Source organism: Crassostrea angulata, chromosome 3, assembly GCF_025612915.1.
Source record: "Crassostrea angulata isolate pt1a10 chromosome 3, ASM2561291v2, whole genome shotgun sequence".
NCBI classification, from domain to species: domain Eukaryota; kingdom Metazoa; phylum Mollusca; class Bivalvia; order Ostreida; family Ostreidae; genus Magallana; species Magallana angulata.
Window position 1 is genome coordinate 39462782 of NC_069113.1, and position 14292 is coordinate 39477073.

General features: G+C 34.4%; 2 protein-coding genes across 2 annotated transcripts in view; one reads left to right on the forward strand and one right to left on the reverse strand.

Moving 5' to 3' along the window:
* The window catches only part of LOC128177034 (leucine-rich repeat and death domain-containing protein 1-like), a 31546-nt gene extending 19494 nt beyond the window's left edge, over positions 1 to 12052 (forward strand). Inside the window, exons 6-13 of the mRNA XM_052843546.1 lie at positions 1454 to 1619; positions 6087 to 6156; positions 6925 to 7036; positions 7318 to 7372; positions 9920 to 10080; positions 10557 to 10678; positions 10885 to 11034; positions 11136 to 12052. Of these exons, the coding sequence (XP_052699506.1) occupies positions 1454 to 1619; positions 6087 to 6156; positions 6925 to 7036; positions 7318 to 7372; positions 9920 to 10080; positions 10557 to 10678; positions 10885 to 11034; positions 11136 to 11284 (985 nt within the window). The 3' untranslated portion in view covers positions 11285 to 12052. The remainder of the gene's footprint in view (positions 1 to 1453; positions 1620 to 6086; positions 6157 to 6924; positions 7037 to 7317; positions 7373 to 9919; positions 10081 to 10556; positions 10679 to 10884; positions 11035 to 11135) is intronic.
* Positions 12053 to 12675: 623 nt separating this feature from the next.
* Positions 12676 to 14026, reverse strand: LOC128177125 (tRNA (adenine(58)-N(1))-methyltransferase catalytic subunit TRMT61A-like). The gene is made up of 3 exons (XM_052843690.1): positions 13662 to 14026; positions 13259 to 13525; positions 12676 to 13154 (listed from the first exon to the last, which is right to left on the reverse strand). The coding sequence occupies exons 1-3, from the start codon at positions 13984 to 13986 to the stop codon at positions 12718 to 12720; spliced, it is 1029 nt and encodes a 342-aa protein (XP_052699650.1). The 5' UTR covers positions 13987 to 14026; the 3' UTR covers positions 12676 to 12717.
* Positions 14027 to 14292: the final 266 nt, after the last annotated feature.

Genomic DNA, 14292 nt, shown 5'->3' on the forward strand with positions numbered 1-14292 from the left:
AAGGGGATTCAAGTTTGTTCAAATGAAGGGCCACGCCCTCTTTAAAGGGGAGATAATTGAAAATTATTGAAAATTTGTTGGTATTTTTCAAAAATCTTCTTCTCAAAAACTATTCGGCCTGAAAAGCTTAAACTTGTGTGGAGGCATCCTCAGGTAGCGTAGACTCAAATTTGTTGAAATCATGGTCCCCGAGGGTAGGGTGGGGCCACAAGAGGGGGATCAAGTTTTACATAGGAATAATAGAAAATATTTAAAAATCTTCTTCTCAAAAACTATCAGGCCAGAAACGCTCAAATCAAAATGGGAGCATCCTCAGATAGTGTAGATTCAAGTTTGTTCAAATCATAGTCCCTGGTGGTATGGTGAGGCCACAATGGGGGAATGGATTTTTACATAGGAATATATAGAGAAAATCTTTAAAAATCTTCTTCTCAAAAACTATTAGGCCAGAAAAGCTCAAATTAAAATGGAAGCATCCTCAGGTAGTGTAGATTCAAGTTTGTTCAAATCATGGTCCTCGGGGGTAGGATGGGGCCACAATAGTGGGATCATGTTTTACATAGGAATATATAGAGAAAATCTTTAAAAATCTTCTCAAAAACTATTAGGCCAAAAAAGCTCAAATTAAAATGGAAGCATCATCAGGTAGTGTAGATTCAAGTTTGTTCAAATTATGGTCCCCGGGGGTAGGGTGGGGCCAAAATTGGGGGGTCAAGTTTTACATAGGAATATATAGAGAAAATCTTTATAAAAAATTCTTTTAAAAACTATTTGGCCAAGAAAGCTCAAATTGGCGTGTAACCATCCTCGGATAATGTAGATTCAAGTTTGTTCAAATCGTGGCCCTGAGAGTATGCAGGGCCACAATGGGGGATAATTTTTAATTTTATATATAGAGAAAATCTTTAAAAATCTTCTGGGAAAGTTTTCGGTCCAAAATTCAGTACTTAAAGCACAGGTTATGCAGATTTAAGTTTGATGAAACCATGATTCCCTAGAGAAAAGTGGGGCCACGAAATGGGGTGGGGGGTATATACGAATAGAGAAAAATCTTCTTACAGGTACAACAACAAAAGGAGCTTGTTATTTACCAAAAAAAAAGAAGTGGATAAAAGTTGGCAGATTTTCATTTTTTTTTTAGCAAGATCTACTGTACATAGTTGTCAAGATATTTTGATAATTTAACCATTTAAACTACCAGGTTCATAACATCAAGTACTGTGAAATCATTTAAATTTGTGGGGGTCAATTCTGTGGACTGTAGGTTTTTTGCTTATTTATGGGTATGTAATTTTGTGGATTCGTTGGTTTTCAGTTAGTAACCAAATCTTTCAAATTTTGCTTTTACGGAGAATGTAAATTTGTGGGAGAGGGCTACTCACGAATACCACGAAAATTGAGCCACCACGAGTTCAAATGATTCCACTGTAGTTAAAAGGTCTTGCTTTTTCAGCAACAATGACATCACAGAGTGCCCCCAGAGAATGGGTTACATCGGGCCCCAGCTGACGCTACTGAACCTGTCCCACAACAACCTGTGTCACATTCCTGTAGAGATCGGATGTCTACTGGGGCTGAAGGAGCTACTGCTAAATAACAATAACATTAGCTCAATACCTGTAAGTAGCTGCCAGTTACAAATATTATCAGCTAAATAACAGTTACAAAGAACATCAGCTAAATAACAGTTACAAATAAAATCAGCTAAATAACAGTTACAAATAACATCAGCTAAATAACGGTTACAAATAACATCAGCTCTATATGTGTAAGAAATATATGTGTTACAAATAACTTTAAGCTTAATAACAGACAGAGATAAATAACACTAGCTCAATATCTGTAAATAGCTCATACCGGTAGTTTCATTGTACCATTAACATCAGCTAAATAACAGACAGATACAAAGAACATCAGCTCAATACCTGTAAATAACTGCTAGTAGCTAAATAAATGCTAGTTATCAAAATTATCAGCTTAACAACAGACAGTTACAGATAACATTAGCTCAATATCCGTAAGCAGCTTGTAGTTACCATAACATTTACTTAATTACAAATAACATCAGTTTAAGTTACAAACAACATCAGCTCAGTAACAGGTAGTTACAAATAACATCAGGTAAATACCTGTAAGTAACTGCTAGTACCCAATTATATATGTTCAGTACCAGTGAGTAATATCTAGTTATTGATAACATCAGTTCAACATCAAGTGACTGCAAATTACATGAAAAAACAATATTATGTGTTCATTGACAGTTTTTAGCTCACCTGAACCGAAGGTTCAAGTGAGCTTTTCTGATCACCCGTTGTCCGTCGTCCGTCCGTCTGTCTGTCCGTCTGTCTGTAAACTTTTCACATTTTCGACTTCTTCTCAAAAACCACGGGCCAAATTTAACTAAATTTGGTACAAAGCATCCTTATGTAAAGGGGATTTTAAATTGTTAAAATAAAGGACACAGCCCTTTTCAAAAGGGAGATAATTGCGAAACAGTGAGTATAGGGTGCGTGTCTTTAAAAATCTTCTTCTCAAGAACCACTAAACCAGAAATGCCAATTTTAACACAAAAGCTTGTATATATAGTGAAGATTCTAAATTGTAAAAATCGTGACCCTCGGATCAAAACTGGGGCCCCAGGCGGGGTTCAAAGTATAACATAGAAATACATAGGAAAATGTTTTAAAAATCTTATTCTCAAGAACCACTGCACCAGAAATGCCAATTTTTACACAAAAGCTTGTATATATATAGTGAAGATTTGAAATTGTAAAAATCGTGACCTTCCGATCAAAACTGGGGCCCCAGGCGGGGTTCAAAGTTTAACATAGAAATACATAGGAAAATGTTTAAAAAATCTTCTTCTCAAGAACCACTGCACCAGAAATGCCAATTTTTACACAAAAGCTTGTATATATAGTGAAGATTCTAAATTGTAAAAATCGTGACCCTCGGATCAAAACTGGGGCCCCAGGCGGGGTTCAAAGTATAACATAGAAATACATAGGAAAATGTTTTAAAAATCTTATTCTCAAGAACCACTGCACCAGAAATGCCAATTTTAACACAAAAGCTTGTATATATAGTGAAGATTCTAAATTGTAAAAATCGTGACCCTCGGATCAAAACTGGGGCCCCAGGCGGGGTTCAAAGTATAACATAGAAATACATAGGAAAATGTTTTAAAAATCTTATTCTCAAGAACCACTGCACCAGAAATGCCAATTTTTACACAAAAGCTTGTATATATATAGTGAAGATTTGAAATTGTAAAAATCGTGACCTTCCGATCAAAACTGGGGCCCCAGGCGGGGTTCAAAGTTTAACATAGAAATACATAGGAAAATGTTTAAAAAATCTTCTTCTCAAGAACCACTGCACCAGAAATGCCAATTTTTACACAAAAGCTTGTATATATAGTGAAGATTCTAAATTGTAAAAATCGTGACCCCCGAATAAAACTGGGGTCCCAGGCGTGGTTTAAAGTTTAACATAGAAATACATAGGAAAAATGTTTTCATGACTTTTGTTCCATTTATTCAACAAAATTGTGTACAAAAAACCCAACTGTGTCTCCCTGATTATTGACAACTCACTGCATAAGTATATAAGGTTGTTTTATCAAGAAATGACAGATGAATACGATAAGGTGTAAAAATTCACTAAATATTAATTTTAGTTTACCGTTATCGCTTACATTTAATTTGGATAGAGTGCCCAATAAAAATAAAAATTAATATGTAAATTGATTTGTTATCTGGCACGGTCTCCAAAATAAATGTAAGCGATAAATTTATCTTGTGATTTTGTTGCAATATTGCAGCTAGTTTGGATGAGCATTATAGATACGACAGATCAACGCACGTGGTGTGGATTTATTTATAAACAACCATACCATAGATAATCTTGTTTCACACCGGAATTAAATTTTTTAAAAAGTATGTTTTATTATAATTAGGGAAACACTGTTAATGTGTTTCCCTCGTATACAAATGATGAACCCGTAAATTTTGCTCAAAGAGTGTTTAAAGCAGAAAGAAGATAATTTATTTTTGAACTTTGAAATTTCTTCGATTTTTGTTACCATGATGAGTTATGATTCATTTTATTACAAATGCATCACTACTTATTTTTTAAGGAAATATACTGAGTATACAATCACATGGTGATGTTAAAATTGCATATAAAAATATAGTTGCATATTGTGGTATTAATGGACTTATTGTACGTATGACCAAACTCAGACAGCGCGTGCACGGATCTCTATCTCGCGGGATCCCTTGTCGAGGACGGATGTGTCCCGGTGCATGGCGAGGGCTATTGTGAAATCTTGTTGATGAACCCATGTTTTATGTGTATTTGTATGTTGTCTGCTTGTCAATAAATACTATAATATGTACGAATATAGTTACACAAAATATTTTTAGTTTGATATTATTTGATATACGACTTTTGGTACAGAAATTTAAATTAATGATACCTATTTTAAAGAAAATGTCAGCTCCAAGCCTTTGTGGGTGTTCCGGCCTTTGATAGGTATAATGAAGATTCTAAATTGTTGAAATAGTGACCCTCGGACCAAAACTGCAGCCCCAGGTGGGGTTCAAAGTTTAACATAGAACTACATCTGAAAAATGTTTAAAAATTTTCTTCTCAAGAACTACTGCACCAAAAATGCCAATATTTACACAAAAGGTTGTATATATAGTGAAGATTCTAAATTGTAAAAATCGTAACCCCTGAACAAAAAGTGGGGCCCCAGGAGGGGTTTAGATTTTAACATATATAGGAAAATGTTTTAAAATCTTCTTCTCAAGAACTATAATGCAACTGTTTGGGATATAACTATGCATACATGTACATCCTTAAATAATGTAGATTCTAATTTGTAAAAATCGTAACTCCCGGACAATTGATGGGGCACCAAGAGGGGTTCAAAATTTAAACATTTTAAAAAATATAAAGGAAACATTTAAAAATTTTCTTCTCATGAACTACAATGTTATAGTTTGTGGAATTTCTATGCATGCATCCTTGGCTTATGTAGATTCCTTATTGGTAAAATCGTGACCCATGGACCAATACTGGGGCCCCAAGAGGGGGTCAAAGTTTATTATAGATATATAAAGATAACATGTTAAAAAATCTTCTTCTCGAGAACTACAATGCTTCAATTTTTGAGATTACTATCATGCATACAACTTTGGATAATGAAGGTTCGACAGTTTTAAAATAGTGACCCCTGGACTAATACTGGGGACCCAAGATGGGTTTAAAGTTAAATGTAGAAGTATATATGGAAAATGTTTAAAAATCTTCTTCTCGAGAACTACAATGCATCAATATGTCAGATAACTACGTAAGCATCCTCAAATAGTGTAGATTCAAAATTATAAAAGCCGTGACTTCAATCTTATACTGGGACCCCAAGAGGTGTTCAAAGTTTAGCATAGAAATATAGAGGGAAAATGTTGAAAAATCTTTTTCTAGGGAAATATAATGCTTCAGCTTGTGAGATTACTATGCAAGCATCCTTAAATAATGTAGATTCCAAATAATTAAAGCTTTAGCACTGGACTAATACTGTGGCCCCAAGAGGGGTTCAAAGTTTAACATAGAAAGATATATTAAAAATGTTTTTAAAAAGTTTTTCTCGAGAACTATAATGCTACAGTTTGTGAGATTACTATGCAAGGATCCTCAAATTGTATAAACTCTAATGTAGTGGAACCAAGATTTATCTTTCTTGATGTTCTGTACAGTCTGAAAGTTATTTCTCTTGAAGTGGAACTCTTCTACGTTCAGTTTTTCAGGCTGTGTACGTGCGGTCCCACCGCAGTGTTACACATTTTCATTCCTATGTTATTATATATGTTGTTCAAGCCAACCATAAACCTCGGACCAATACTGGGTCCCCAGAAAGGGGTTCCATGTTTAAAATAGAAAAAGCATATGCTACGAAATGTAATGTTACAAGGAACTGCTGTTCAGGTGAGCGGTGTGGCCCATGGGCCTCTTGTTAAATGAATTTCAGTGCTGTTTCAATTTAATATAAAGAAGTACCTATGTAATCTTTATTTTAACAGGACAGTATTGGTTCTTTAATCAACTTACGAGTGTTGAAGTTGTCTAATAATTTCATAAAATATTTGCCAGGTGAGTTGTTACTGCTCAACTTCTTTGTTTTAAATGCTTGAAATTAATTTTAATGGTACATGTAATACATGTACTGTGGAATCATTAGAATTAGTGGTGGCTCAATTTTTGTGGTATTTATGGGTAGTCCTCACCTTACAAAAAAATTTACATCATGGACAAAAACTAATTTCTAGAAGATTTAGTTTCCTACTGAAACTGAAAGCTGAGACATCCACGAAATTACATCCCCATGAATAAGCAAAAAACCCACAATCCACCAGAATTGGACCCATGAAATTAAATGATTCCACAGTATACTAACATATATTTGTTGTGTTTACTACATGAATCTCTGTTTAATTCCATCATTTAAAACACATAGCATATTCATTTCTCTTTCCCTTAGATGGAAAGATCGAGGAATGAATAATTCTACTGTAGGTGTTTTATGATGTTTAAGAACCATTTTAACAAGAGCTTTGACTGGGTAGTTGTGTCAAACAGCATTGTGACATAGGCTTGTCTGTTTCATTGCTGGCCATTCAGCCATGGCTCTTTGAAATCAACAAGATTTGTCTGGCATTTTAGCTAAGACTACCAATCGGTGTATATTTCGCTTGAAACCATGCAGCCTCATTTTAACTTGTTTTGAAGCAAGAAATAGATAGTAATACGTCCTAATAAAAGTCCAAGGCCTTGTTAAAATGGTTTTAATCCAAATAAATGAGATTATAACTTGTGTGAGGTACATTTCTCATCCACTAAAAATGGAGTTTCTGGTTGCAGAATCATTAACAAGTTTGTCTAACCTTGTTCAACTTGATGTTCGAAAAAACAAACTACAGTCACTGCCTGCTGGAATCGGGAGTCTGTTAAACTTAACATGTCTGAAATCAGGGTATGTGTTCAGATGTAAGACTTAACTGTCAACACGATTTATAAATGATTATGAATAAGATTCTTTAGAATTTGTCAGGAAATTTATGGGAGAGTAGTGTGTTTGTTGTCTAATTAAGTTAAACCCATTTTAATTCAACTCTGCAAATGCTGTTTTACAAGTAGGATAAAGAACTGTTAAATTGTATTGTTAAATTGACTTATACATGTAGAATTTAAGTTCACTTTTTATGTATCTTTGTTTTATTCTTATGAAACCCAAATGTTTATTTTTTATTGCAGGTCAAATTCAATACAGCACATGCCAGCCAGTTTATACAAATTAAAGAATTTAAAAGTAGGTTAACTTTGCAGAGTCAGATAATTCAACTTGAATTACCAATTCAGGATGCTATATATATACACTAATGAAAATTACTTTTAACATATAAAGCTGAGAAATTTATGTCATCAAATTAAAAGGTTATACCCATAACATCTACCTGGTATTAATTTATTTTCAACAAAGGTTAAAATGCTGTTCAAATCACATTGTAACTTTATTATAGCGGGCGAGCTCTAAGAACCAGTGTGCGCGGGAAAAATAACGAGCTAATCCTACAGTTCATCAAACAAAATTTTCTGTCTACGTCCCATAATGCTCTCTAATGTTTTCACCCGTGGTGCTATGCCAAAAATGGCCGACTTTTAACTCGTAATTTACGGTGACTTAAAGTTTGAAGACATGTTTGGAGTACGGCATATACTTTTGCGAGACTCAAAAGATTTGTTACATACCTTCGTATAGTGTCGAGAAACGTAAACAAAGACGAACAAAGTTATGGATGACGTCACAGTGCACTCGCGCTATATTTCCCGCGATAAATTTAGAGGTGGATCAAATATCTGTAATGAGTGTACTGCCTATTTCAGTATAGTCAGCGGTACCTGCCTCATTGACATATGATTTGTTTTTAATCTTTTTTAATATAGAGATTTTATATATATATTTATCTCATACGTGTGGTGTATATTACCCGTGTGATAAACCTTTGCTATATCACACGGGTGATGCTATATCAAATACTTCCGGTCGGAACTACTTTTGACACAGCCCCTCGCTTCAACGCTTCAGTGACCTATTTTCGAAGATTTGCTAGTACTTTCAATATAACTATATCTACTACAAAAATTAATATAAAATTGATTTTGTCAAAGATTTAAATTACAAATATGAAGGAAAACACATAACTGCGTAGCACAGGCGTCGGAACCGGGGGGCTATTGTGAGGTGGGGGGGGGGGATAGTTAGCTCCCCCCCCCCCTTTTTTGTTATTCATAACCGTAACCACAAGACCCTTTTTTCTTGTTTGTCAAGATTTTTAATAAATTTAGCCCACTTCCAACTTTCAATTTGCTTTGTGAAGTTTATAAAACTACAAATTACATTATATCTATCAAGAGTTCATCCTGACGACGCGATGAAAACGGAGCGCTCTGGTTGTGTTTATATACAAGAACTTACCGAAATAATGTTTCATGATGCTTTCTGGTGGTGGAAAAAAAGTCTTATGAAACATTATTTCGGTAAGTTCTTGTATATAAACACAACCAGAGCGCTCTGTTTTCATCGCGTCGTCAGGATGAACTCCTTGATAGTTAACGTAATTTGCAGTTTTATAAACTTCTCAAAGCAAATTGAAAGTTGAAAGTAAGCTAAACTTATAAAAAATCTTGACAAACAAGAAAAAAGGGTCTTGTGGTTACGGTTATGAATAACTTTGCAAAAAAGGGGGGGGGGGGAGCTACCCCCCCCCCCCACCCACTCACAATAGCCCCCCGGTTCCGACGCCTGTGCTACGCAGTTATGTGTTTTCCTTCATATTTGTAATTTAAATCTTTGACAAAATCAATTTTATATTAATTTTTGTAGTAGATATAGTTATGTTGAAAGTACTAGCAAATTTTCGAAAAAATAGGTCACTGAAGCGAGGGACTGTGTCAAAAGTAGTTCCGACCGGAAGTATTTGATATAGCATCACCCGTGTGATATAGCAAAGGTTTATCACACGGGTAATATACACCACACGTATGAGATAAATAGAACATCTATAATTGTGTGATTTTATATTTGCTTTATCCAACTCGTTGAAATGGTTATATTCGCTCGGCAAGCCTCGCGAATATATACACCATTTCAACTCGTTGGATAAAGCAAATATAAAATCACACAATATAGATATCCTCTATTTATATACTAGCAAGAGCCATACTTTACTGTCATATCAATCCATTTTTAAACTAATTGTGCATGCATGTACCAGTGTGTACAGTAGGCAGGTAAGGGAAATAAACAATAGGACATTTTGAACTAAATAAAAAGGAATAAAATGAAAAAATAAAAAGGTAAAAAAATTATGTAGATATTGCATATAGTCAGACCATTAAAATTTAAAAGTGGGAAATTACTGGCAAACCTACAAACAAGTACTGGGCTTGTTTTCTCTCTCTCTCTCTCGCTCTCTCTCTCTGAATAGGGGGTTGCGCTCTATGTATCATACCATTAAAATTAGTACCTTTGGCATACTTACTGTAGAGCAATACTCTCTCAAAAATTCTTTGACGTTCGTTGATACATAAATAAAACTATAAGTTGACAATGATGCAAGGTACAGTATGTGTAATTCTTGCTGCGCTCGCCAGAACAGTAGCACCGTAAAACATATTATATTACATCTGTTCAGAATACTGTGTCAATGAGATAAATCACTTCAGCTTGCAGTATTTAGAGTATTCTTTACAGGATTTTTTTCATGTAAATGGTTCATTAATTTTTAAAACACTTTTACAAGTGTTGCTCTTCTCTTAGATTATAATGAATAAAGAGCTTTGAAATCATTCATAGGTCTTGAAATTTGAGAAGAATAAGATTGACAGTTTGTCAGGAGCTGTCAGTAACTTGCTGGATTTGGAGGATCTGAATTTGTCACACTGTCAGCTGTCGGCCATTCCAAGAGAGCTGGGTTCCTGTTGTGCTCTCCGAAAAGTTGACATCTCCCATAATAGGTGACATAGTTATACAACTGGTCTACAAACTTTTTTTATCATTATCACAAAAATAATAAATTTTATGATTATTCTTTAGTCTTATTAAACTGAGAGGAATCGTTAGTGAGGGACTAAGGACTATAGTGTTTGGGTGCTTTATGGCATTAGTCATATATATTTGAAGTATTTCTTTAATAACACCTATCAGTGAAAATTATTTGGCTTTGGTTTAAGTATACATATAGATGCTCAAATCTTGAAAATAAAATTTAATTTTGTTTGATTATTCAAATAAGGTTTGCAGAATATGGCAGCCAAAACGAAAAACTCTTTCAAAGATTTCGAAACTTATTAAACCTGCAGAGTTTTTGGTACATATGCATGATTTTAAATAGACAAAAATTTTATAACATATAAATGTTCTTAAAAAGTAATTTACAAGTCAATTTACAGGTACTTTTATTATATAGGATAATGGTTTTTATTTTCAACAGAATCACTGATTTACCAGCACACTTTGGTCAGCTAAGAGAACTGACAAGGCTGAATCTATCAGGGAACAATCTACGGTACATTCCATCCACCATCCTCCTGAGTACCATCCAAGACTGTAATGGTAGGTGGTGATTGATTGTGGAGAGAGAGAGAGAGAGAGAGAGAGAGAGAGAGGGGGTGGGGAAGGGGTTTCAAGTTGTTTAACCTGTTCTTTGTTAAAGGAGAGACAGAGAATTATGAAAATACATGTAAGTTTGGCATCATCATGAAGAAACAGAATTACACGTTGAATGCATAATTCTTAATGCATTAATTTTGATTTTACAGTTTCAGATAATGACTTTATATCAAGTCAACATTCCATAAAATGTGTTCCCATGGTCTGTAAAATTCCTCCCTTGCTGGAATTGAGTGCAAGGGCCATTGTTCACAACAATCCACATGACAAGTTAGAGGACTTGCCACAATCATTACAAGGTGATAATCTTATCAAATCTTATCACTTTTAAATTTGGGGAGTTTTCTTCAGTAATGAATAGACTATGCGATGTGGTGTCTAATTTGTTTTCTATTTGCAGAAATGATCACAAAGAGAAAGTACTGTGTGACTTGCTACAAGCCATGTTTTGTGACTTTCCAAATGTCGTTGACATTCCACCAGTTGTCCAGTGTCAACATTCCTGTTGTGTCCATTACATGCCCAGCCTGTTCGTCATGTTCATGTTAATCTAATCATTTCATCGTCTCTACAAATCTAGTCATATAGCAACATTTGTGATTTGTTTTCAAGAGGTTTTTCTTTCCTTTTGATGCACCTTTCTCTTAATTCTTACAAGTATTTTAACATTGATGATTGCTTTGCATGACACTAGTATTTTTATGTAGAAATACATATGTCTGCTCAAGTTATTAATTGTACTTGAGCAATAGGGTTTTTATCAATTTTGGTAGACAAGATATTGATAAGTACGTCATATTTCTTTTTTTATCTTTACCATAATCTAGTCATATTTAGCTTTACGGAAGGCAACACTTGTATTTTCTTTTAAAATATAAATGTACTAGTTAATAGGCTAACCTCTTAAGACTGTTTTAGGCATTGCCATTACACTTAACTATTCACTACCCTTATATATTATGTAGTCTTTTATATAATTTTATTTATTCATCCCATTGAATACTAGAAGCATTGCAGACACAAGCATGGGAAAGTATTCACCATATTCACAGTAAAGTATTCAATATGTCCAAAATTTTACCAATTATATTTAAGAATTCATCCTCTGGTATGTTGAACATAGTAAGAGGAGTCCCTTTTATAGCTAATGCACACAATTATCACTTTCACTGAGAGTTTGCAACTCGCTTGGCTAAAGCTGTGCTCAATTTATTTTATTCTAATATACATGTATACAATTTTATTTCTATCAATTTTTTATATATTGTATTGCATCGCTGTGTTGTGAAATGTAATAAAAAATGTTGAAGCATACAATGTAGTTATAGATTTTGCTTTTTTCCCCATCAAGCTTGGTTTTGACCAATAAAACACATTTGTATGGTTAAAGTCTTCTGTAATATGGTACGAAACTATCAGAGTGATATTGTTGACCCACTACATACTGGTATTTACACAAAGCTGATAAAAACTTGATAAATATATTAATGTTAATTACTGATTAATGTTGTTAGCAGCTTTAACCTGTGGGAAAACTTTCACTAAATTCATGGATTATTTCTCTCCCTGTGAGTGTTCTTTTCAAATGGTTTAATTTTGATTCACGACCTAAGGCTAAGAGAAAATAAATAACACATTTGAAAACTTCAAACTTGCTTGTAAATGAAAACTTCCTATAGAGACATATGCTTGTTATTTCTGCTTTGCTGGAACAATAAAGCACGGTCAATTTGGTTGAATATTCTTTTTGGCACAAGAAAAGAATCCAATGATTTTTAATAGCAGTAACTCCATGTGAAGAAAAAAGCTATGGTTTCTGTGTAGTTATAACATTTTTCTTCACTTTAAATACCGGTATATGTACTTAAACTAATTAGTTCCTAATTATGGAATTAGTGGTTTTGATGTTCCAAACAGCTAGAACTAAAACAACAAACTGCTTCTAGTCGTAGATCTTTATTTGGATTTTAATGAAGACATCGCTACAAAGGATAAAGGGTTGCAAAAGTCAAATATCCTGTATGACCAGGCATTCTTCCCAATGATATCCCAGCTTTGAATGAGAAGTTGGCAGCTGTTTTCCTGCCAATATAGTCCCATGCTGGTGTATCCAACACCTCAGATGTCTTGTTTTCTTTTGTGTCACTTGACTCAACAATATCGCACTGTGCAGAGTTTTCAGCAGTCTCTTCACTGTATGCATCCATGTCATCTCTGTCAAATCTACTGCCTTTCTTTGGAGGTTGTGATTTTGTTTTGTCTCTAGAAAACTCTGGATTTGGCAAATTGATAGTTCTCACATCGAAATTCCTGACAAGACACTCTTTGGTTGAGATCTCTTCAAATCCTAATTCAGCAAAACATGCGCAGGACTTTTGGACTTGTTCAATACAGGGAGAAAAAGAGCAGATTCTTCCTCCTACAAAGTATGAACACACTTTAAGCATTGTACATTTATAAAATTCATCCAAACTGCCTAGCCATAAATGGCTTCTTGGTATATCAGTAATGAGTTTAACTAACCTTGCTTTTTCAATGCTTTCTTTGCACTGGGTATAGCATCCCATGGAACTGGTAAATCTAAAAACACAGCATCAGCAACATCCTCTAAATCAAACCCAAACTGGCACACATCTTTGTGTGTAACTGTTACATAGTCTGAAAGGCCATGGTCCTTAAATTCTTCTTCTGCTTTCTGAGCACGTTCTTTGTGAAACTCGAATGTATAAAGATGTCCATCAGGCAAAATAGATCTAATTATAGAATGTGACAAAGATGCACTCCCCGTGCCTGAAAAAAAAGTAGTGAAGTAAAACTTTAGAACTTGACATAAAATGATAATAATGGCAATACTTTGCTATACATGAATTATCATGCACTGTTTGTCATGTTCTACAAAGACAACGGCAATCAAATAAAAAAATACCTGATTCTACAACAACTGCTCCAGGTTTCAGATCAAGCTGAAAAGACACCACACTTATATCCGTTGTGTACAGAATCTGAGTTCTATGAGGCAAATTTGATGTCCACAACTCTGGGGTTGGGTACAAGATATAAAGATATCCCTTCGGGCAATGAACTCGGCTTCCGTATGTCGTTCCTATGATGTCGTTGTGTCTCAGGGCCCCATATCTTGTCTGGAAAACAGACCCTTTTTTGATTTTTATAGCATGCATGTTATCATATCCAAGATAGAGTATGACAGTGTCATTTTCTTTGACTTTATCGTGGTACTTTGCCAAACTCATGCTGGAAATTCAACACCGGAAGTAGTATATGGAGAATCAGCACAAGCCAATTTGTACTTCAAAATTTTCGGGTTAGCGACATCTTTATCTACAACTTTTCACAATGCATATCATCGCTTGTATAATGCGCTAAAGGTTGTTGATCGATGGGAACGTTATCCAGCATATGATCTTTCATGTCAGATAATATGATAAACATTCCATTTACCGGTATTAGTCGATAGTATTTGACCCCCCCCCCTTCCAGACACAAAAATTATGAAGGTGTTTTATTATGTCCATTCGATATCAATTTATCCGGAAAGA

Excerpts from the sequence above, each read along its gene's own strand:
- LOC128177125 (XM_052843690.1), bottom strand. The coding sequence starts at position 13,986 with ATGAGTTTGGCAAAGTACCACGATAAAGTCAAAGAAAATGACACTGTC. Across the intron at positions 13,526-13,661 it reads AGCAGTTGTTGTAGAATCAG|GCACGGGGAGTGCATCTTTG; the intron begins GTATTTTTTTAT and ends CTTTTTTTTCAG. Across the intron at positions 13,155-13,258 it reads GAAAGCATTGAAAAAGCAAG|GAGGAAGAATCTGCTCTTTT; the intron begins GTTAGTTAAACT and ends CATACTTTGTAG.